Consider the following 25513-nt stretch of genomic DNA (forward strand, 5'->3'; position numbering starts at 1 on the left):
TATGAACAAATCCCTGTTTCACTGCATGTTCACATTAATGTGGGGATCTGAGCCCAGCAACCAACCCACATACTGTGAAACAAGACCAGTTTCCTTTGTGCTGCCTAAGTCGGAAAACGTGGGATAAAACGAGCCGTTCTGATTCTTCTCCGCTTTTGACGTCAAGTGCAGAAACTTTAGAACTGCCCCGCCCCCTCGTCTGAGTCTGTCCAATCACAGCGCTGGACCCTCGTTCGTGTAAGAGCACAAATATAGTGAGGAGGTAAATTAATAGGCAGTTTCAGACTAGAATTAAACATACACTGGAATGCATTTCAGTTCAACTTTCAAAACAGTTTTTTCTCAGCAACTGAGTAAAGGGTCGACTTTCAACACCTCCCAAGACACTCAACACCCCTAGAAATCAGCTACAGCAACTCTGAAAACACAACACTGATCATAGGTGCGCCTCAGGTCTGCCTTCTCAGCCTTCTGTTGTTTACATTGCTGACACATGACTGCAGATCCAGAACTAGTTACGTCTTCAGTTTTGCTGATGACACCACGGGAGTGGGCCTCCTTAAAATCGGTTAAGGACCATCCCAAAATGTGGAGGCAGAATGGTTATGAAACTGGTGTAGGAGCAACAATTCATCTTTGAATGTTGGAAAAACAAACTGGAAGGATCCACAGAGACCACCCTCTTTTTTATTTCTATGTACATGACACACTAACTTCTGAAGATTTCAGCATCTGCACAAGAAATACACATACAGTAAATGTGTTCTCTGTGAAGGACAGGGTTAAAACCTAAAGCAAGTTAAAGCAGACCTGGACTGGGATGCCCAAAATTACCCCTCCACTCTGGATTGTCTTTGCTAAATTAATGAATCACTGTGCCACTTCAGCTTGCTCTTGTTATTGGAACTAGGCTGATGCATAGTGACATTTGATCTATATAAAAACTGTCCCTTTTGCTCTGGTCATCCTCCTGCATCTGTCACACAGAGTACAGGTCACCAGAGATCTGACCCTCACCACCACGACACAATGGAGGATTATTATTGAACCATTTTAGACCTTAATCCCAACCTATGCCTCACAGCGACCTGCTTTTACCTCAGAAAGAGGATGACATATTGTCCACGGCGCCATGCTTCTAATCAGAGCCGAATGGACACAGGACACAGGGGACGCACTCATACACACTGTCCTCAGATACACTGAGGGTACTTGGAGTTAGAAAAACAAATCTACTGTCCACACTCCAGCTCCAGCAGGATCAGAGCATGTTGTGAAGAGGAATGTCGATGTCTCTGGTCGTCTATGGTGTCTGTATAGGGACAGTGTCCCAGACATGGTTTAAAGGAAAACTAGTTTGGTACTTTCTTAGTTTGGTACGCTCCCCCTACAGAGTGAAATTCACTTTTATAGGTAAAGGTAATGTAGTTGGGCATGGATTCCTACTCTCCTCCAGAAGTTACATAGTGCAGTTTCTGCAGTGCTGAGCCCACAGTGGCAATGAAGGTTCGGTGGAGCATCACAATGATTTCAAAGCTCTAATTTAAGAGAAAAGTTACTTTAAACATAATTTTCAGTAAAATTACAAGTGGTGAAATTGTACATGGTCCAGGGTTAGGCTTAATCTGAGTCCCATAGATACAGGGGACTTGTAAAATGAAGGCAAAGGATATAGCCTTCTGTTTAGTCTGAGAAGTCGATTACATACAAACAAGGCCCCTAAGATCCATTTGAGACCTGGTGTCCCAACAAAATGGTCCCCATCAGAACCAAATAAGAAATAATAACGTATTGTTGTGTGTGTGTGTGTGTAGGACACAGAGCTGATGAACACAGCGGTGCTGACTGGGAAGCGCGTGGTGGTTCCGGTCCGGACGGTTGCTGTGGAGGCGGACGGATCAGTTACCGACGTCTCTGACTTCACTGACTGCAGCTCCACAGACGAGGATGTGCTGAAGGTAACATCGCTGTGTGTGTGAGTGTGTGTGTGTGTGTGTGTGTGAGTGAGTGAGTGAGTGAGTGAGTGAGAGAGAGTATAGAAGGCACTGTGACCCACTACTGAGATGTTCTCCTGTGTCTGGAGTGAAGCCCCAGGAGTCGGGTTCGTTCAGGACAGAGTTAGACTTCTTCATGTTTAAAAGAAAGGTGAAGTGGAGGATGTCCACTGGGGTGTGAGGAGTGTTTGATCTGAGGCAGAGTGACAGGACAGTGTGTGTGTGGGTGTGTGTGTGTGTGTATGAGGGCAGAAGTTTTTTAAGGTCTCCTCAAAGTCTTTTCAGATACTGTGACGGTCATCTTTGTCTCAGTTTAAGTGTGTGTGTGTGTGTGTGTGTGTTTGTGAGGGCAGAAGGTTTTAAGGTTTCCTCAAAGGCTTTTCAGGTCCTGTCAGAGTCAACATTGTCTCAGTTTAAGTGCATATGGCTGTGTGTGTGTGTGTGTGTGTGTGTGTTCAGAGAGCTAAAAGGTGTTTTCAAAGTCATGACATGACAGGGTGAATATAATCTCACAGCGATGAAAGGACAGTAGTCAATAATCTTGAAATGTCTGCTCTTACAGTCTCAACACTACCACTCATTCATCCATTCACCCATTCATTCATTCATCCACCCATCCATCCAATCATCATCCATTTATACTTACACACTTTTATTCACCCATGTGATCATCCCTTTATCTGTCATCCATCCTCATTCATTCATTCATTCATTCGTCCATCTGAATATTCATCCATTCATTACCACATATCACCCCTGCATCTATATGTGTGTAAATGTATCAGTCCGCCAATCATCTGTCCATCTTTCCACCTGTCAGTCAATAAAACCTCCAGCTCTCTGTCAAACTCTCACTCCATCAATCATCCAACCATCCGTCTCTCCATCAGTCCATCACTCATTCATACACACACACACACACGTTCATCTATCACTCCGTCACTCGAACCTCTCTCCATTCGTCCATCTGTCAGTTCATCAATCATCTATCCATCTTTCAGTCCGCCAGTGCTACCTCCATCCATCAGTCCGTCACATGTCCATTCATCCATTCATTTATATAATTATTGCGCTTGAAATTCGTATTCATCTCTCTGTCTGTTATAATCATACATCCATCCATTCATCCATTCATCCGTCCACGCTTGTTCACTTATACATCTGGCTGTTTCCTCCTTTAATCCCTGGCTTTAAGTTTGTGTAAATCCACACACACATCCCAGGCGCGTGTGTGTGTGTCTCTATTGTATATGTGTGTGTGTGTGTGTGTGTGTGCCATCTGCTGCGGTCAGCGGAGTATCAGATTATACCTTTACGCTTTAAGTCCCGGGGTTTTGGTGAAATGTAGCCTCTCCTAAGGTTGCCATGTTTATCGATATTCCCTCTTTATTCCGTGGCGCAGGGTTAAGCCGCGTGAAGCCTTTACTGTGTTTTGAGTGTTTCCTGATCAGATATGTGGAAGCTTGAGACTCCAAAATACCCGCTAAGCTTCTTAGCCCCAGAGTTTAGCTCTGAGGTTTTTTTTATTCCTCTTTCGCTTTTCCTCTCTGCCTCGCTAAGCAGCGTCACTCCGCCCCGCAGCTCCTTCCTCTCTCCTCCTCGGACCCACACACGGCACTAAGCCGGGAAAATGACGGGAAATCCACTGTAAATGTCTTATTTATCATAAGAGAGTGGATAATGTCGGGGCGTGGGTTTGCACATGCTTTATCTGTCTGCTTCGCCACCACCAGCACGGCTGAGATTATAAATTAGACGACAGCGCAGAATGGTACAGGCGATTTATCACGGGCCGTACCTGTCTGTGCTCACAGTCCAGTGTTTCATGTCATAATTGCTGTTGAATAAAGTTTATTCACTGCTCTGGAGATATTCCCGGAAGCTTCCACAAAGAGCAGAAAGTCAAAGGATAAAATGCTAAAGACATAAATAATGAGACGCTTAACAACCTGTTCCCACCAAATACATAGCACTGGAAGCTTTCCACAGGTGTGAGTGACTAGGTGAGTGTGTGAGTGGCTGGGTGAGTGTGTGAGTGACTGGGTGAGTGTGTGTAACTGTCCACAGGTGTGAGTGTGTGAGTGACTGGGTGAGTGTGTGTAACTGTCCACAGGTGTGAATGACTGGGTGAGTGTGTGAGTGGCTGGGTGAGTGTGTGAGTGACTGGGTGAGTGTGTGAGTGACTGGGTGAGTGTGTGTAACTGTCCACAGGTGTGAGTGTGTGAGTGACGAGGTGAGTGTGTGTAACTGTCCACAGGTGTGAGTGACTGGGTGAGTGTGTGAGTGACTGGGTGAGTGTGTGAGTGGCTGGGTGAGTGTGTGAGTGACTGGGTGAGTGTGTGAGTGACTGGGTGAGTGTGTGAGTGGCTGGGTGAGTGTGTGAGTGACTGGGTGAGTGTGTGAGTGACGAGGTGAGTGTGTGTAACTGTCCACAGGTGTGAGTGTGTGAGTGACAGTGTGAGTGTGTGTAACTGTCCACAGGTGTGTGTGACTGGGTGAGTGTGTAACTGTCCACAGGTGTGAGTGTGTGAGTGACAGTGTGAGTGTGTGTAACTGTCCACAGGTGTGAGTGTGTGAGTGACAGTGTGAGTGTGTGTAACTGTCCACAGGTGTGAGTGACTGGGTGAGTGTGTGAGTGGCTGGGTGAGTGTGTGAGTGACTGGGTGAGTTTGTGAGTGACTGGGTGAGTGTGTGAGTGACTGGGTGAGTGTGTGTAACTGTCCACAGGTGTGAGTGTGTGAGTGACGAGGTGAGTGTGTGTAACTGTCCACAGGTGGGAGTGTGTGAGTGACAGTGTGAGTGTGTGTAACTGTCCACAGGTGTGTGTGACTGGGTGAGTGTGTGAGTGGCTGGGTGAGTGTGTGTGTGACTGGGTGAGTGTGTGAGTGGCTGGGTGAGTGTGTGTGTGACTGGGTGAGTGTGTAACTGTCCACAGGTGTGAGTGACTGGGTGAGTGTAAGATGCTCTGCCCACAGGTGTGAGTGAGTGGCAGGGTGAGTGTGAGATGCAGTTTTCACAGGTGTGAGTGTATGAGTGACTTGGTGAGTGTTTGATGCTCAGTCCACAGTTGTGAGTGTGCCACTGACAGGGTGAGTGTGTGCGAGTGACAGGGTGAGTAAGTGACATGGTGAGTGAGTGATAGGGTGAGTAAGTGACAGGTGTGTGCGAGTGACAGGTGTGAGTGAGTGAGTGACAGGGTGAGTGTGTGAGTGAGTGACAGGTGTGAGTGAGTGAGTGAGTGACAGGGTGAGTGAGTGATAGGTGTAAGTGACATGGTGAGTGAGTGATAGGGTGAGTAAGTGACAGGTGTGTGCGAGTGACAGGTGTGAGTGAGTGAGTGACAGGGTGAGTGAGTGAGTGACAGGTGTGAGTGAGTGAGTGAGTGAGTGAGTGACAGGGTGAGTGAGTGATAGGTGTAAGTGACATGGTGAGTGAGTGATAGGGTGAGTAAGTGACAGGTGTGTGCGAGTGACAGGTGTGAGTGAGTGAGTGACAGGGTGAGTGTGTGAGTGAGTGACAGGTGTGAGTGAGTGAGTGAGTGAGTGAGTGACAGGGTGAGTGAGTGATAGGTGTAAGTGACATGGTGAGTGAGTGATAGGGTGAGTAAGTGACAGGTGTGTGCGAGTGACAGGTGTGAGTGAGTGAGTGACAGGGTGAGTGTGTGAGTGAGTGACAGGTGTGAGTGAGTGAGTGAGTGATAGGGTAAGTAAGTGACAGGTGTGTGCGAGTGACAGGTGTGAGTGAGTGAGTGACAGGGTGAGTGTGTGAGTGAGTGACAGGTGTGAGTGAGTGAGTGAGTGACAGGGTGAGTGAGTGATAGGTGTAAGTGACATGCTGAGTGAGTGATAGGGTGAGTAAGTGACAGGTGTGTGCGAGTGACAGGTGTGAGTGAGTGAGTGACAGGGTGAGTGTGTGAGTGAGTGACAGGTGTGAGTGAGTGAGTGACAGGTGTGAGTGAGTGAGTGAGTGACAGGGTGAGTGAGTGATAGGTGTAAGTGACATGCTGAGTGAGTGATAGGGTGAGTAAGTGACAGGTGTGTGCGAGTGACAGGTGTGAGTGAGTGAGTGACAGGGTGAGTGTGTGAGTGAGTGACAGGTGTGAGTGAGTGAGTGACAGGTGTGAGTGAGTGAGTGAGTGACAGGGTGAGTGAGTGATAGGTGTAAGTGACATGCTGAGTGAGTGATAGGGTGAGTAAGTGACAGGTGTGTGCGAGTGACAGGTGTGAGTGAGTGAGTGACAGGGTGAGTGTGTGAGTGAGTGACAGGTGTGAGTGAGTGAGTGACAGGTGTGAGTGAGTGAGTGAGTGAGTGACAGGTGTGAGTGAGTGACAGGTGTGAGTGAGTGAGTGACAGGGTGAGTGAGTGATAGGTGTAAGTGACAGGGTGAGTGTGTGAGTGAGTGACAGGTGTAAGTGACAGGGTGAGTGTGTGTAATAGTCTTGTACAGATCGGAGCGTGTGAGGAGAGTGGTGTGAGGGAGCCCAGCAGAAGCAGACGATGCTGTCTCTGAGTTTTTTGCGAGTGTTTGACACACACTGGGCCTTGATCACAGGAGGAGCGATAAGCAGGGGACGAGAGACGCTTCAGAAAGGAGTCGGGCTTTAGTCGCCGTGAAGATGAGAGTGAGGCGAGGCAGCAGTGGAATCTGCACTTCAAACCCGCGCTCGCTTTGAAGCCCTGTTTGCACGACTTTATTTGGTTATGTTTAGAGAGAGAGGAAGAAAATTTAATTCGTCCTAGAGCCGCGACGTATGAGAGAGAGAGAGAGAGAGAGAGAGAGAGAGACTGTCCCGGAGGAACTGGATGGAGTGGTGTTTCACTCCAAACTTCCCCTACTCCACAGTTCTGGATCAAAGCTAGTCACAACCCTTACAATATCTGCTTTTGTTACTGTGTACAAATATGTAAATTACCTTTCTTGTGATTGGTTACTTCATCCACAAGTATATACATGTGTTTGTTTTGTGACATCACAAAATCAGTCGATGCAAATGCGCAAAACAAGGAAATGTTGACGTCTTGAGACCTGGGTGTTGGTAAATATTTCTGAGGAGATAAAAAGCACAGAGCGTTTACAACATTCACACAAACAAAACAATTTGACATTAGCGCAGACGTAGTGTGTTTCTGTGGGGTCCGCGGAGGATTAGAGCTCCCCCCAAAATCCAATAAAACATTAAAGAGAGCGGAGACAGAGGACGGAGACCGGACACAGGTCCAGTGTGTTGTGTTCAATCAGGAGATAAAACTAATACGACCTTTTCGTTTCCGCTCACAGTAACCGTGCAGGGTCAGGGGGTATCAGTAGAGTGACTGTAAACACAAAACCATTTAGTTTTTACACACACTTCACTGGCGTTATTAATACACACACAATCACGCAGTTGATGTCCACCAACTTTTCCAAAAAATGTAAATGGTAACGTCTCCATGTCTCTACAGCACACCAGTGTTTCTCTGTGGTATTTCTTATCTACAGTCAGCAGTGACTTCCACATCAGATCTAACCTCTGAGACCTCAGCTCAGTTTTATTGGGGAACAACACAACTGCATGTGGACTTTAGAAAACATCAGATTTTTCATTCTTTCATTGTCTGTAACCCTTATCCAGTTCAGGGTCGCGGTGGGTCCAGAGCTTACCTGGAATAATTGGGCGTAAGGCGGGAATACACCCTGGAGAGGGCGCCAGTCCTTCAGAGGGCAACACAGACACACACCTACGGACACTTTTGAGTCACCAATCCACCTACCAACGTGTGATTTTGGACTGTGAGAGGAAACTGGAGCACCCGGAGGAAACCCACGCAGACACAGAGAGAACACACCACACTCCTCACAGACAGTCACCCGGAGGAAACCCACACAGACACAGAGAGAAAACACCACACTCCTCACAGACAGTCACCCGGAGGAAACCCACGCAGACACAGGGACAACACACCACAGTCCTCACAGACAGTCACCCGGAAGAAACCCACGCAGACACAGAGAGAACACACCACACTCCTCACAGACAGTCACCCGGAGGAAACCCACGCAGACACAGGGAGAACACACCACAGTCCTCACAGACAGTCACCCGGAAGAAACCCACGCAGACACAGGGAGAACACACCACACTCCTCACAGACAGTCACCTGGAGGAAACCCACGCAGACACAGAGAGAACACACCACACTCCTCACAGACAGTCACCCGGAGGAAACACACGCAGACACAGGGAGAACACACCACAGTCCTCACAGACAGTCACCCGGAAGAAACCCACGCAGACACAGGGAGAACACACCACACTCCTCACAGACAGTCACCTGGAGGAAACCCACGCAGACACAGAGAGAACGCACCACACTCCTCACAGACAGTCACCCGGAGGAAACCCACGCAGACACAAGGAGAACACACCACACTCCTCACAGACAGTCACCTGGAGGAAACCCACGCAGACACAGAGAGAACGCACCACACTCCTCACAGACAGTCACCCGGAGGAAACCCACGCAGACACAGGGAGAACACACCACACTCCTCACAGACAGTCACCCGGAGGAAACCCACGCGGACACAGGGAGAACACACCACACTCCTCACAGACAGTCACCCGGAGGAAACCCACGCAGACACAGAGAGAACACACCACACTCCTCACAGACAGTCACCCGGAGGAAACCCACGCAGACACAGGGAAAACACACCACACTCCTCACAGACAGTCACCCGGAGGAAACCCACGCAGACACAGGGAGAACACACCACACTCCTCACAGACAGTCACCCGGAGGAAACCCACGCAGACACAGGGAGAACACACCACAGTCCTCACAGACAGTCACCCGGAGGAAACCCACGCAGACACAGGGAGAACACACCACACTCCTCACAGACAGTCACCCGGAGGAAACCCACGCAGACACAGAGAGAACACACCACACTCCTCACAGACAGTCACCCGGAGGAAACCCACATAGACACAGGGAGAACACACCACACTCCTCACAGACAGTCACCCGGAGGAAACCCACGCAGACACAGAGAGAACACACCACACTCCTCACAGACAGTCACCCGGAGGAAACCCACGCAGACACAGATAGAACACACCACACTCCTCACAGACAGTCACCCGGAGGAAACCCACGCAGACACAGAGAGAACACACCACACTCCTCACAGACAGTCACCCGGAGGAAACCCACATAGACACAGGGAGAACACACCACACTCCTCACAGACAGTCACCCGGAGGAAACCCACGCAGACACAGAGAGAACACACCACACTCCTCACAGACAGTCACCCGGAGGAAACCCACGCAGACACAGATAGAACACACCACACTCCTCACAGACAGTCACCCGGAGGAAACCCACGCAGACACAGAGAGAACACACCACACTCCTCACAGACAGTCACCCGGAGGAAACCCACATAGACACAGGGAGAACACACCACACTCCTCACAGACAGTTACCCGGAGGAAACTCACACAGACACAGAGAGAACACACCACACTCCTCACAGACAGTCACCCGGAGCAGGAATCGAACCCACAACCTCCAAGTCCCTGGAGCTGTGTGACTGCGATATACAACCATTTAAAGGTTACTGTGAGAAGCTCATGAAGATGTAGGTCACTACTTGCAAAGATGTGGCGCTAATGCTAGTGCTGAGCAAACTGAATATGAACCGAAAATGACCGTCACTGTCCAAAGAAAAACATGTATCTCCAAAATAACTTATTAACTTTCTTTTTTTCCAAGTAATTTCGGAGCATTTCTATTGGTCCATTTGTCATGACATTTTCCCACAGTGTGAAGGACATCCCCTGAGTTCGAACGATGTCAGAAACTAAACATCCACAAACACACGCATGCGGTTTTTCTTTTGACGGCGACGAAATTACAAATGTTCCTTCGGTCTCACGACACAAAACAGGTCTGTGATGGCCACGGCAAACTTAATGTAGCCCAAAAAAAACACCCAGAAAGTGACCTCCGGCGGGATGTGGCCCTGCCGCGGTGTTTCTGTGGCCCTCGTGACAAGTAGGAGCCACCTCTCAAATGAAAAGTGGGATTTGGGCCACACCAGGGTCAGAATCATTTGCTGTCAGAGCTCTTTCTTGCTCCCCCCAGTAATACAGCAATTCTCTCTCAGTCATTTCTTTTTAATGTGCTCAAATGCTTTAGAAATAACCCACTCAGACTCTCTGAATGTGCCCCTGTTAGCCTGCTCTGTCCCTGAAAGCTAACGTGCCAAGGTTATGTTTGAAATGCAGCTCAGAGGAAGAGAAGCGCAGGCATGTGTGTGTGTTAGCACGCCGTGCTATTGAATTAACATAAATCTGCCGAGCTGTATGTGATTATGCGTCTCGCCTGGAGATCAGTGTTTCAGTTCATTAGCCGAGCTCTAGCACGTTTGCCGCCTGATTACTGTGTACAATCAGGTTAGCGCCACTAGTGGAGCATGGAAGGCTCTTTATCTCAGAGCTTATTAGCAATTATTACACAGCTGCGGTTTTGTGGAACTGATTTCTGATCAGTTTTTTTAATTGTAAATGAGAGGGAGGTCCTGGTTGTTGAATGGGAACGGAAAGACATCACGGAGGCCTTTCTCTGTTTATCTTCATATACTCGTAATGAGATTGTAGCCGGGGTGTGATATTGACTGGATGTTACACTGATGTTACACCTGGTGCTAATCACTTGGTGCTAATAGTGTTTTTACTCCATGTCAAAGTCCCACATTCGTTAAAGCAATATTTTCGCATCTAATTTGCTCGGTTTCCCACAATCCTCAGTCCCACGCAGCCACTCAGCCGAGACTGAAGTCTGCTTCTTTAGTCTTACACTGCAGCTACAGCACTAATGTCACTAAAAAGTACGGGAAGCGTATGTACACCAATTAACCGAGCGCTAACTGCAGAAATCAAGAAACTGTGTCAAGTTGTAAGAAGGGGAAACCCTTTGAATTTTCAAAACGTATGCATAATTAAACGGGTGAGAATGTGCTTTGGTGTGAGATGCTCAGCTGTAGAGAAATCCAGCACTGAGTCAGAAAAGCTCAGAGTGGAGGTGAATGGAACCAGACGTCTGAATTATTTAATGTGTCTAAAAGCTGAGAAACGGAACTGAAAATATGAAAATAAGTTGGAAATTAGATTTAAGTAATATGTAATCTAGATTTTCCTTTGTTGCTAAAATGGACTGAAGGGTAGAGGTTGTGGGTTCGATTCCCGCTCCAGGTAACTGTCTGTGAGGAGTGTGGTGTGTTCTCTCTGTGTCTGCGTGGGTTTCCTCCGGGTGACTGTCTGTGAGGAGTGTGGTGTGTTCTCTCTGTGTCTGTGTGGGTTTCCTCCGGGTGACTGTCTGTGAGGAGTGTGGTGTGTTCTCCCTGTGTCTGTGTGGGTTTCCTCCGGGTGACTGTCTGTGAGGAGTGTGGTGTGTTCTCTCTGTGTCTGCGTGGGTTTCCTCCGGGTGACTGTCTGTGAGGAGTGTGGTGTGTTCTCCCTGTGTCTGTGTGGGTTTCCTCCGGGTGACTGTCTGTGAGGAGTGTGGTGTGTTCTCCCTGTGTCTGCGTGGGTTTCCTCCGGGTGACTGTCTGTGAGGAGTGTGGTGTGTTCTCTCTGTGTCTGCATGGGTGTCACTGGGTTTTGATGTACGCCTCATTTTTATTCTAGATGACTGCCATTTCAATGAAATAGTCCCACATTTTTTTGTTTTCTGATTGGCTGGAACTTCATATACTTTCAGACCTGATGCATAGAGTGAAGAAGTTCTGAAGGCTTTGTGATGTCTGTTCTAAGCTTTTTAATTATTACATGGTCCGCTCCTGGCTGGCTCACCAAGTCGTGTTGAACCTCCAGTTATTCACTGCAGACTCTTCTCTGAACTACAGCTCCTAGGGTGGTAAAAAAATAAGCATAATTTGCTTGCAGAAACATTTGGCCAGAAGAGTGAACAGCTGCTGCTTTAGGTCCACAGTATAGCGCCAGCGTCTGTCGACTTAGTATTCGACATGAGTCACTGTACACTGCTTTTTAAAGTAAGCTTCCATTGTTAATTAACAACAGTATCTCCATAGCTCCGGGTACAAACTTTATATCTGCTGATGTTTCCCTCTCCTCCAGGTGTCGGACAGCTGTGACTACGTTTACGTAAACGGTAAAGAGATGAAGGGACGTGTGCGGATGCTGGTGAACTTCACCTACAGCTACCTGAGCGCTCAGCTGGAGATGAAGGTGTGGATCCCTCGTCTTCCTCTGGACATCGAGGTGTCAGACACTGAGCTGAGTCAAATCAAGAACTGGAGGATCCCCATCACCTCCAACAAGAGGTAACACCACCCACCTGGAGCCGTCAGTCATAGCCACCTGTGTTTACATCCCATCTCAGGTTCGATTTCCGAACATACAGGAACAGATAGGGCACCGTCTCTTTAAAGGTCAGGAATTAACCCGGGTTTGAGAATGAGACGATGAGATTGTGATTAGATTTGGAATAATGGTGTGACTCTGAGAACACGGCGTGACTGTGTGTGTGTACAGTGACACACATATGTGTCGAATGGGTAACATTGTGTAAGATTGTGAAAATACAAGTTTTAAAGCCATTACATAATGTGCAGCACTCAATCACTCATTCTGTGTAATCCAATCAAAAGGAGAGTAATGATGAGATTCAGGTGTGTGTGTGTGTGTGTGTGTGTGTGTGTGCCCCAGATAGTCGATGGATTTAGTTTATCTCCGTGACACAGAGTCTGACTAATGCTTTTCCCCTGAGTGCTACAAAGTGGTGTAAAAGGGAAAATAAAGTCATTGCAGATGGATTTACATTTTCTACAGGAAAGAAAGAGGAATAAAGCAAGAGAGAGAACGAATGAATTAAATAATAAAGGGTGTATCCGTGAAGGAAGGAAAGAAAAAATGAAGGAAACATGAGGAAGGAAGAACTAAAGCAGAGAAGAAAGAGAAAGAAGGAAAAACAGAAAGAGAGAAGTAAATAAATAGAGATAAAGAAAGAAAAAAAGAAAGAGGATTACAGAAAGAGAGAGAATGAAAGAAAAATAATAATAAAGGATGTATATGTGAAGAAAGGAAAGAAAAATAGGAAGGAAGAAAACAACGAGGAAGGAAAAATTAAAGCCGAAAGAAAGAAAGAAAAAGAAAGTGACACAAAGAAAGAGAAAAGGAGAAAGACAGAAAGAAAAAGAAAGAAGGAAAGAAAAATGATGTACGTGGGAAGGAAGGAAGGAAGGAAGGAAGAATTAAAGCGGAAATGAAAGAAAGAAAGAAAGAAAGAAAGAAAGAAAAAAAAAAGAAAGAAAAATAAAGGATGTACATGTGAAGGAAGGAAGGAAGGAAGAAGTAAAGCAAAAATGAAGTAAAAGCCGATAGAAAGACTGAAAAAAGAAAGAAAAAACAATAAACAAACAAAGAAACTAATAAAGACATGAAAGAAAGGAATGAATTAAAGGGAAAACAAAGCTAATAAAGAATAGAAAAGGAGAAAAAATGAAGGAAAAAGAGATAAAGAAAAGGCAAATGCAAATAAAAAGGATAAGTACAAAGAGAATAAATAAATAAGTAGGTCATTTATATCCACTGTGTTTGTGTGTTTGAGCGTGTATTAATATTAACATATTGTTGTTTGTGTGTGTGTGTGTGTGTGTGTGTGTGTGTGTGTGTGAGCAGCAGGCTGGGCTGGAGCAGTGAGGAGGAGAGGAAGGGTCGAGGCTGTATGCTGCAGTTCCAGCACGCTCTCGTCCGGGTCCTCACTCACTTTGTGGCCGAGCAGCCAGATCCACGGGACCCCCGGGAACCTCAGGCCGTATTCCTGGGCTCTGATTGGCTGGTGGATGTCACTAAACTGGTGCGGTACTTCATGAAGGTGGAGGACCCCAACGTGGCCCGTCTGCACGCTGGCAGGGTGCTGTCTGGACGGGACGTGGGCACCACCTCCATAAAGGTTCATTGTAACACATCATATAACTATGTAACTATGACTCTCTCAGGATCATTAGAAAATAAAAGTCCCATATTCATTTAACTAAATCTGAGAGAAAACATGCATCTAGAACCTGCTAAATGTCCTAGATAAGTCACTGCATGTGATTAAACAGAGCTGTAGTGGAAAACAAGTTTAAGTCAGTTGTTAGAAAGAGGAAATTAGCGCTTAGCCTAATGCTAACATACTATTGAAACCCCATAGAAGCGCTAATAGCACATTCCCTTCCTTCGTTGACCCAAGCTGAAGGACTGCTGCTTAAAATGTTAATTGTAAAATATTAATAATAACAAAATATTACAAAGTCAGCATTGGTCATCCTGAATAACCCCCTCCTCCCACTCGGCCCCAGGTGCTGTCTCCTCTGTCGGACTCAGTCTTGGCCGAGCGGACAGTGAAGGTCCTGGACGATCGAGTGAGCATCACGGAGCTGGGCCTGCAGCTGGTCAGCGCTCTCACACTCAGTCTACAGCTCAGCACAGGGAGCAACCGGGCAATCAGCGCCACCGCAACCACGCAGGAAGTGCTCAGCATGCCCAAACAGGTCAACAAGACATATATTTTGATGTGAATTGTTTTAAATGTAATATCTTATACATGAACACCAACCTGACTTTGAGCTCTTTTTCTTGTTTTCTCTAGGAGGCGCTGTTGAGCTCATGGCTGCAGTTCAGTGATGGTTCCCTGACCCCGCTGGACATATATGACCCCACTCACTACCGCCTGACTGTAACGTCACTGGATGAGGGTGTGGTCTCTATACGTGACTCTCCTCTAGCTGTAGTGGCTGAGGGTGAAGGGCAGGGGGCGCTGGTGAGAACTGAGATGACCATATGCGAGGTTTGTCAGAAAACGAAGCGGAAGAGCACTCTGGCTGTGGGGAGTGGGAGTTTAACCGTCAAGTTCCAGGTCAACAGCAGACGAGTAAACAGCAGCAGTAACAACAGCGTGGACGGTAGCGGGACGGGGAGCATTTCGGCAGGAAACGGGAAGGACAACAGCAGCGATTACGGTAACGATGGCGAGGAGTCGGACGGAGAGAAAAAGCAGAAGCAGCCGGGGCAGATCCCACGAAGTAGTTCAGCTTCAGAGAGAGAGGAAAGTGCCTTGAGGAAGATTACCACCACCACCAAGTCCACATCCCGGGATTCCTCTATGGGAAGCATTGCAAATGACCCGGAAGCCGGAGGAGCTAATGATGCAGCTGGGGTCGGCAAATCTGGGAATATCTTGAACAATGAAAATGTTCTCAGTCCTGCTCGACCCGGCAGGGACAGTAGCACTAGGAATCTCAACAGTGGCATTTCGGTTACGGAGAGCACAGGAAAAGCTCCGGGAAACCTGCTGAACTACAACAACTATCCGGCACAAGTGGAAATCCCTGATCAAGGGTCGAAAAACAACGACGGCGACTACTCAGATGGTGAAACTGAAGGACCTCTTTCAAATCGACCCCTTACAGACCTGGAGATCGGGATGTATGCTCTACTCTGTGTCTTTTGCTTGGCCATTCTTGTATTCCTGGTCAACTGCGTCTCTTACTTGGTCAAGTTTCGCCACAAGCAACCTCCCTCTCAAGCTCCAGAGCACACTGGACACAGGCACGACTGGGTGTGGCTGGGAACAGATGCCGAACTGGTGATGAACGTCCCGGGAAGCCCTTTGCAGCAGGATACACACAGCACAACAGTCATCGACATTGGCCCTAATACAGAGCCCTGTGGCACTCTCACAAGAAGGACAAGCTGCCAGGTGGCTTCTGTTTCTGGGGACGCGAATGTGGGATGTGTGGGGTCGCTCAAACCCAAACAAGGCAGAAGTGAGTCCCTACATTCTCCCACCAGCAAGAGGAAGCGGGTTCAGTTCACCACTTTTGCGTCGCTTGATCGTCAGAATTCCCCTGGGACGATACCCAGGGAAAACGGACATGGCATCCAGTGGGTGGGAAAGGAAGAGAACTGTGGGACACCTGAGGTGCCACGTACTGACTCTGTAGAACAGCTATAATGGAGATGTTCCGGGGGACCTTGCACAAATCCTGAGTTGCAGGTCATATGCCCATGTATGTACATTTGGGACAAGGCCCAGATGCATCACCTGTATGCCTTCTGTCTTGGATTTAAGGGACTGGAACCTACACCACACAGGAGGAACGGTCAGACTCCAATTCCTCTTGGCTTCTCGAAACCCCAGGTTGTGGTTTTCTTTGTATTTAGACTCAAGATTTGAGTTCAGCCTTTATGACAGAGTTTCTAAGACGATGAGGAATATCCTGATATTTCTGTGGTGCTTCTAAGTCTAAAGCATCTGGGATATCTTGTGTATACCAGAGAACAAACGTGGGCTGATATCCTGGACTTACTGTAACCACTACCTGAGATAAACGTGTTCTCAGGACAAAAGTGACACTACGATCTAGAAAACATCAAGAACTCCACTCTGCCACTGTGAATAGTTATCGTTTGGTTTTTTACAGAATAAGCACGTGTGTATTTAAGTTTGGTTCAGTGTTTACTTCCAAGCACCCTGCGTTTGTATGTTCGGTTGGATTTGAGTTACTTACTACATCTGTTTTTCATTAAAACAAAGAAAATACTAAGTCTCAAGACCAGTTTCAGTGATCTGGGGTATATGGTTTTATTCAAATTCGGCAGGGAAGGTTTGTATAAGGCATTCCCAGTGTCAACAGCTGTCAGCCCGAATTCTGATCCAATTTATGAGCAGTAAAAAAAACAATGAGATCCAATCAAAACACAAACACTGTTTGTCTCCCTGAGGTTAAAACGCTCAACCTTTTTTGTAATCCCAAGTAAATAATTTCACCTTCCCTCCACCTGTGCCGCGAGGTCACTGACCCACTGAGCTGATGAGGTGTAGCGGGATTTTAATGGGCGATTTGCGGCAGATGAATACGATGCAAATAAGTTCATTTGCAAGTCTTATTTACTAAGGTCAAAGCAGCTGTTTGGAGTCATTACCCGCGTTTTAATGCATCTGGGTTACAGGTAATCTCTCATGCAAATACCTCTGGTGTGTTGTTGACAGATAGGAGGATGTGACTTCCAGCAAAGGATTGTGTTTATCACACTCTGCCTCTGAGGACGTTACATGAGTAAGGTCAGATTTTTGACCCTTGCCTGACAGGAGCCTCAACTTTTAAAGACCAACAAGCTTTGATATGGTGTCCATCACAGTTAAAGGTACATTTCACAAAATCAAAAAGCACTTTTTATAAAATTCGGATGGTTTCCTGACCATTTGCTGAACTCTAGTTGGTCTATGCTGGAAACCGGTGTAATGTGTTTACTAAGCTTCTGTTAATGAGCGAAAAGACAAACGGGTTCAGTCAGGTATGCTAGGCTGTCTCTCAGCCAATAGGAACCCACCGCAACCCAGATGAAGTGGTTACAGAAAATGAATTAATGAATGAAAGGGTTTACAGTAAAAGTCCTCAATAATAATTTTTGGGAAAACAGTCACATGGAACCCACAACGTCCTCTGAGCTTTAGTGAGTTTATTAACATAAAATCTATTAAAATATATTAAAATTCATATATTTAATCACTCAACAGACAGAAGTCTATTAAATTAGAGATTACTGAAGATAGTGAAGTCACATTTAATTGACTTTACCTCAGTCTCACTGCTCCATTTTGTGAAATCTATTTGTGGCTTTATTTTAGAGGAATTTGGAATTATTTAGCCTTTGTGAAAGTAGTCTTTCTCTTTCTGAAGGGTTGCCAGATACTCACAGAACACACAGCTGTCCTTTTAAACAATTTTAATTAGCTTTATCTCATTTTGAGGGGGATAATAGAGGGCGGCATTTCAGATTGAAATCCAATAATAAAGTTGGAATGACGAGATCTTATCGGAAGCAAAATCCAACATCTACAAACCCCTCCGGTCCATGTTTAAAAGTTTATAGACACGGTTTAAAATGGGTTTACAGTTCACCCACTGCAGACAGGCCCTACACACCCACAGAGTGTATAATCTCCATAGAGAAGCACTGAAAACAATGGTCACCAGGGCCAGAGCCAAGCGTGGGCTGGAGAGGTACACAGCCGCCCAGGCGCTGGGCAGTGGAGCAGTGGAGTGGATGCTCTCACCTAGGACTCACTTGTGTCTGTGTGGTTTCAGTGCCATCAGATCTTCACAGCAATGTTCCAGCGTCTACCGTGAAGCCACCCTAGAAGAGCAGAGACAGTTATGGCGCCGAAAGAGAGACAAACACCTAGCGAATCCCCTTCATTTCAGCAGCAGAGGTGGTGTATATAAGTCGAGAGAGGAATCTGTAGAGCACACAGTTGATATATACCTTGGTTTGAATGTAGATAGCTGTGCATCTGGCAGAAAAACAAAGCGGTAGATCACCCACCGCTCTCTATCCTCTCTGAGGAACACGGTAAAACACAGAGGTGGCAGAATTATACTGCCAGATTACTGCCAGGAACAAGAGAACAGAGGATCACACACACACACACAGAGAGAGGAATGTAGGACACCATTTGATAGACGCCATCCTCAGAAAACCCTGTCGAGTGAAAGTTATAAGATCTTCTTTGCTGAAGTAACAGCTAATGCTCTCCTGGGATGACTTTACACTAACTACTGGAACATTGCTGTGAGGATCTGATGGCATTCAGCCACACAGACATTAATTCAGACACTAAAAAACCCATCCCCGAAGTAGTGGATGAAGCTCAATCACGGCACAGTCCGGTGCTGGGGGCTTTCGGCCGAGACCTGGGGCCACTCTACTTACTTATGTGAGTCTCTGGATCCCACGCAGGCTTTGGAGACTATTCTTAAACTAGAGAGAACATGGCAGTCCTTTAAAAGCGTGGTATTTAGACAAGGTTGTATGAGGAAATATGATTTCTGATAATTATCACACTTCAGATGCTAATAATGAGAAAAAAGAAGCAGCATTTTCTTCTAATTACCAGCTTTTTCTGCTCCTTAATAATTCAAGTTTAAACAAAGTGAAGTTACTTTGTGGTTTTAATGAAACACTAAAAACCAGCATCACATACAATTTGAGAAGGTGGTTGTTGGACTGTATTCGTTTGATAAATAGTCAAACATTTATTTACTTACTGTAAGCGCTTTATTTCATCAGGTTCATGGTGGGCTCACCCAGTCACTCACACACTCACCCAGTCACTCACATGGTCACTCACACACTCACCCAGTCACTCACACACTCACCCAGTCACTCACATGGTCACTCACACACTCACCCAGTCACTCACATGGTCACTCACACACTCACCCAGTCACTCACACACTCAACCAGTCACTCACATAATCACTCACATGGTCACTCACACACTCACCCAGTCACTCACACACTCACTCACATGGTCAATCACCCACTCACCCAGTCATTCACACACTCACCCAGTCACTCACACACTCACTCGCTCACTCACACAGTCACTCGGTCACTCACCCAGTCACAAACCCACTCACTCACCCATTTACCCAGTCACTTACACGGTCACTCAGACACTCACCCGGTCACTCACACCCAGGAAAGCAGGGCACCTGGAGGAAATCCACAGAGGCACAGGGGGAACACGCCACCCTCCTCACAGACAGTGACCTGAAGGATCCCACCCAGGACCCCGAGGCCCTGCAGCTGCGTGACAGTGACACTATCAACAAATAAACAGACACACGTTTAAAAAACAAACAGAGTGTTAACTCCAAACCGGCTTTATTTTTTTAAAAATGCATATGTTTCAAAAACCCTCAAAAGGCAAGTAATGATTTATGAATAAACCTCGATATTTAATATTAATAAATGGCCACATTTAAATAATTTAAGAGAAAAACATCCTCAACCTTGAGAACTGTGCAGAAGTTTCAGGCACCTGAGAACATCACGTTACAAAGCGGAACCCGGGCCGATGAATGTTTATCAGCTCAGAACAAACACACGTCAGCAATCCTCGTTCATCTTTACATCTTTATCTGCTCAGAGTCACAGATGTAGTAGTTATTTACAAGATAAAAGTCCCCTAATGCCTTAGATGTAACTACACCTTCACAAGCCTTCATTCAGAAGACAATGGCTTATGAATACGTAATTAGACTCCGCCTCTAGCCCCTCCCACTGCTCCACCAGTGAGTATTGACTTACGGAGAAGTATTACTGAGATTACAGGCGTTTAAAACTACTGCAAAACCCTGTACACAAATACAATAACACAGTGTTTATATGTAAACAACGACCCTGAATAACTACAGACGTGTGCAGAAGTTTGTTAAACTGTATTTTCTTAATGAAAATAGCTACCGTAATATTGTAGAGGTCATGTCTTGTGGCCGAGAAAATCACAGTTTGACCTGGGGACTCCTCTCACAGTTCTTTCAAAGTGTCAGCCACGTATTAGCACAACTCTAATCTCCTTCCTAACCCCATCCGACTCAAGGACGCACTCCAGTGTCTTGGCGAAGGAGTCAAATCTTTTGCACACGGCTGTATTTACAGCAGCAATATTTAATATTTGCTTTGGATACTTTTTAAAACATGAGTTCATGCGAACTGTGCTTTCTGAAAGTGAACAGCGCAAAACCATCTGTGAAAGACTTAGCTGGAGGAACCTGTCGCCATGGAAACGATATCGTACATGATAAATACCTTCCCCCAAATAACACCCCGTAGTGTATCTCTGTTTCTGAAAGAGCGTCTGACAAAAGGAATTGAAAAGAATTGCTGTTTTTCCATTGAATATTTATCAGACGTCCTGTTCACAGAGGGCTCTGTGCTTCCACCTGACGGCGCAGTGGATTGTTACTGTCCTAATGATGATGACGGTGTTGATGATGATGATACAGTGGCTATTCAGTTGTTACACGAGGTTTGCCCCCACTTTTACAGAGGGATCTATGAGCTTCGCTTTGCTGAATAAACTCAGACTCCAGTCGAAGTCCGCTCAAAGCTTTGGCGTCTGAGAGACGGCATCAGAGACGAAGAAACCATGAAACAGGATCTTTAATAAGGCCAGTCCTTCCCTCAAGTAAATAACTGTCTGATATGTCTTTTCTTATCCTCGGCAACATCGCTCCGAATTGATCCGCATGCAGGCCTTTCCAATAAGAAAATGGCAGCTTTAAAGGAAGACCGTTGTTTACCTGTTGTCTGAGCAAGTGTTCACACATTTTGACCTGCCCTTGAACGAGGGGATGCTTTGCACTCTGTGGATGAAGAACCGGGAGGCCTTGCCCTTAAGCGAGGGAATGCCTTGTACCCTGTTAACTCTGAACGTACAATCCCAAGGGACAAATGTGAAAACGGTGGGTTGTGTACCAGATTTTCTGTTGAGTTAATGGTGGTCTTACGTTTGCGTATTCAGGTTTCCCAGAGTGTGAGGCATTCCCACGCTTAAGGGCAAGGCCTCCCGGCTTCTCCAGGTTTGAGTGTCCCCTCACCAGCCCCTATTGAGATTCCAGTTGTCCTCAGGGTCCAGGGGCTGGAACAGTGTTAGCACACGTCGACCACTGGATGTTTCACCAGCACTGATTTTTAAGAGTTCATGAACACGGACATCATTAAACCCACGCCTCCGAAGACATGTTCTTACCTTTTGGCTGAGATTTTAAAAAATAATTTAACAAAAATCATGTTGTCACTGTCCAAACAAATGCCAAGACTTTACAGCAAGACCTCTGCCTTCCAACCAGAAAACGGAATGGGGTTCGAAGCCCTGCTCGGGTAACGGCACCATGTTCCAGTACACACACACATGCACCATGAAGATAACTGGAAGCTGCTTCAGATTAAAGCACAACCCTTGAATCTCCTCACATTAAATCACATAAAAACACAGAAGATGCTTCTTTTCTTTGGACAGTGACAATACTCAAACACATTCAGACATCCTGACCCAGACATGGGCCCGTAACCCGTAGATCCTCTGTGAAACCTGAAGGTGAAGCCAGGCGATGGTCAGCGGAGCTTCTCCACCAGCCTCTGGTAGGTCGTCCTCTCTTTGGCCGAGCTGTGGCTTTCGGCGACGTAGCGTTTTCCGTTGATTTTAAGAGATTCCTGGAGATCCCTGTCACTCAGCAGTCTTTGGGAAAGGCTCACAAACTCCTAAAGAGGACGAGAGCAGAGGAACGTGGTCATGGAAAAGCAGTCTATGTCCAGAAGTTTGTAGACACTGTTTATATAATCTTCATAGAGCATGAAGATTATGAAGAGGTCATACATGAACCTAAAGGAACACTAGGTGGTATTTTTTACCTTTGAATTACAGCTTCAAAACGATTGTGATGCTCCACTGAGCTCTTTGCTACACCAGGCTCAACACGGCAGAAACCGCACTATGTAACTTATATAGTAGGGGGTGGGAAACCACTGAAATCTAGACTAAAACCTATTTCTACCCTTGACTTCAGAAGAAGTGTGGTAAGAGCAAGTGTTCACATGTTTTGACCTTGCTGTTTGTTTGTTTTTTTAATGAAGCCCCGCCCACTTGTGCATTATGATGTAATCACAACAGAGAACCTGTTTCAGAGCTGCGATGAAACAATTTACATTTTAATGGAAGATTACTGCAAGAAACAACACTGACGTACTGTGTTTGATTTGACTTTGATGAGACTTAATTCAATCTGTAAATTTAAGCAGTCCATAAGGCAGAGGTTTCCATGGAAACAGCTCCTCAGGGGCCTATGCACGGCATTGTATGCAATGTGTTTATTTCTATCTCGTCATTAACTAATTGTGGCATCTATTTCAGCTCTTCTGAGAAAATGTTCTGCAATTTCTAATAATACCATCGCCTCTGCGTCCACAACTCGAGTTTATCAGAGCTGCCAGGAAAACAAACAAACAAACAAAGAAACAAAACAAACAAACAATGTGCCAGCTGTCTTCTCCAGATCGGTCGGGGGACAATTAGAAAAATATCGCCCGAATCAACCCCGCAGAGCGGCCAGGGCTGGCGTGTTTCCGCCGACTACAGTGGAGTGGCATCTGTCGGGGCAGGACTCACAGGAGCAATGGGGCTGTAAACAATGGTCTTGTTTTAACTGGACTTTATTCGAGCGCAAACAGCAGCCAAACGTCTCTGGACGAGCTGCAGGCCTCCAGCCTGAGCCAGAATCACAGACCAATCAGATCCTGCCCTCACAGGAGGGTGATACTGCCACATCTGGCTGGAAGTGGGTGGACACCTGCACATCAAACCCTTGTTCTGAAATGAAGGGCATGAAACGTTTATCTCGCTGGGAATAGATGTTGGAACATTGCTGTGAGGATTTGATGGCAGCCACGAGAGCACAAGACTCTTGACGTAGCGTAGTGATGGGAGGCTCATGTACAGCTGTTTCAGATGGTCCCATGCTTATTTATAAAGACTATACACGCTGTACATGAGCGTACACCTTAAATCCGTTGAATTTTCTCGGTATAAATGATGTCTACAGATGTTTGGAACCCAGGAACTCCAACTTCATTACAGCAGCATCACAGAGCACCTTCAATAGAGAATCAATACCTCATTCCTGTATTTCTTAATGCCTCCGACTCTTGATGATGGAGCGCACCCTTTCATTTCTGCGCTGTTCCCACATTAAAACTGGAGGCAGTTTGATGGTGTGTGTGTGTGTGTGTGTGTGTGTGTGTTCCCCTTCTAGCCGGCTTAACGTCCAAAGCTCTCCCTGACCCCCCGCTGCTCGATCTTATCCAAGGCTACAGAGGTAGAAAACTGTGCCTGAGACTGTTCGATAATAAATATACCGCCAGACTCCTCTATGAAGTTCATTTTCTTGTCGGGTTCCCTGGGCATCGCTGGAGAACCGGGGTTAAGTCCAGTTTCCCAGCATAGCAAGAGCCAGATTAATGATCCTGCCTTCAGCTCAGCGGGGGGGCCCAGAAGCTTGTGAACATCAGAAGCAGCGAGATGACTCTCATATTGCACGACTCTCGTATAAAACAGTCTCCAGTCCCTTTCTGCGAGTCTCTGTGGGGTCCTGCCTCCGTGGCTTCGTGGAAAGCTCAGGGTGAGATGAAGAGTGTGTAAGAGTGACATGTGCCTTGCTCCAAATGTAGTGAAGGTACCTTTCAAAAGTATTTCCAAAAGAAAACTTCAACCAAGGAAAAATTGTTCCAACTCTAACATCTGTTACACGAGAGGAAAGAGAAACAGCAAAGAGATCTCCTTAACATCTTAGTGGCGCCACATTAATAACTCTCCAGGTCCTCCTTAATTTCTCTGTAATGTCTCCTTAATATCTCTTTAGTGTGTCTTTAACATCTCTGTAGATCCTCTTTAATATCTCTGTAGTGTCTCCTTAGTATCTCTGTATTGTCTCCTTAATATCTCCATAGCTCCTCCTTAATGTCTCAGTAGCTCCATCTTAATAACTATATTGGTCCTCTTTCATTTCTCTGTAATGTCTCCTTAATATCACTTTAGTGTCTCTTTAACATCTCTGTAGATCCTCTTTAATATCTCTGTAGTGTCTCCTTAGTATCTCTGTAGTGTCTCTTTAATATCTCCATAGTTCCTCCTTAATGTCTCAGTAGTTCCATCTTAATAACTCTCTAGGTCCTCTTTCATTTCTCTGTAATTCTCCTTAATTTCTCAGCAATTTCTTCTTAATATCACAGTACATCCTCTTTAATGTCTCAGTAGTTCTTAATGTCTCTGTAGTCTCTGCTTAACATCTCTGTAGTGTCTCTTGATTAAGCATGTCTTTAATGTCTCAGTAGTATCTCCTTTACATCTCTATAGTTCCACCATAATATCTCTGTAGCATTTTTTAATATCACTTTACTGATTCCTTAATATCTCTGCAGTTTCTCCTTATAATCTCAGTACTGTCTCCTTAATATCTCTAGTTCCTTCTGGAAAGCACAGAGATCAATTGTAGAGATAGGAAAGATGTTAGCTTGTGTCTCCTGCTGCTCAGCAATGTCTCGTGTCTCTCCCTGAGTCTGAGTGGAGGTGTCTCAGTGTTGTCTCAACACTCCTGTTTAGAGTCTAAGCTAAAGACAGAACTCGAGTTTCTCACCGCTCAGTGCTCATAACCGGCTCAGATTGATCACATTTATTTGGGCAGTGGGGTCGTACGTCTCCTTTTAGCCTGACGAGAAGAGTTAAGAGGATCCCCCTGGAGTCTCGGGAGCCATCAGCGAGCGGCTTTAGAGCAGCAGAATGTTCCTGTGGGAGCGCAGCTCTGAAAAGTTTCGCTTCGTGAAACGTCTCGTGGTGTTGGAGTCATTAAAAGCTCCGTAATGTTAAAGACAGCTGGTGTTTTCAAATGCTGTGGAAATTAAAAGCCAGTTTAAATATTTATGACCTGCGCTGACAGGCCCAGCAGGGCAGGCTTCCCAAGGACACTCTGGACATCGAACTTTACAGCACAGCTCCAGCACTCTCGTTATTAAAGACGCCGTTGAGAAAGAGGGAGTCCTGAGCCTGCCTCAGCATCATCTCACAGCAGTGAATCTGTAGTTAATACATCCTCGTGGTGAACGAGTGAAAGCCTCTGT

The 25513-nt window shown here is 46.2% G+C and overlaps 2 protein-coding genes across 3 annotated transcripts in view; one reads left to right on the plus strand and one right to left on the minus strand.

Annotated features, from left to right (window-relative positions):
* The window catches only part of LOC136685914 (transmembrane protein 132C), a 39047-nt gene extending 22526 nt beyond the window's left edge, over window positions 1-16521 (plus strand). Inside the window, exons 5-9 of the mRNA XM_066659448.1 lie at window positions 1815-1958; window positions 12122-12327; window positions 13685-13958; window positions 14350-14541; window positions 14640-16521. Coding sequence (XP_066515545.1) covers window positions 1815-1958; window positions 12122-12327; window positions 13685-13958; window positions 14350-14541; window positions 14640-16004 — 2181 coding nt within the window. The 3' untranslated portion in view covers window positions 16005-16521. The remainder of the gene's footprint in view (window positions 1-1814; window positions 1959-12121; window positions 12328-13684; window positions 13959-14349; window positions 14542-14639) is intronic.
* Window positions 16522-19722: 3201 nt separating this feature from the next.
* The window catches only part of LOC136685915 (glycosyltransferase 1 domain-containing protein 1-like), a 14911-nt gene continuing 9120 nt past the window's right edge, over window positions 19723-25513 (minus strand). For both annotated transcript variants that reach the window (XM_066659450.1, XM_066659449.1), the window contains exon 6: window positions 19723-22105. In XM_066659450.1, coding sequence (XP_066515547.1) covers window positions 21959-22105 — 147 coding nt within the window. In that variant the 3' untranslated portion in view covers window positions 19723-21958. The remainder of the gene's footprint in view (window positions 22106-25513) is intronic.

The sequence above is a fragment of the Hoplias malabaricus genome, unplaced genomic scaffold, assembly GCF_029633855.1.
Source record: "Hoplias malabaricus isolate fHopMal1 unplaced genomic scaffold, fHopMal1.hap1 scaffold_134, whole genome shotgun sequence".
NCBI classification, from domain to species: Eukaryota; Metazoa; Chordata; class Actinopteri; order Characiformes; family Erythrinidae; genus Hoplias; species Hoplias malabaricus.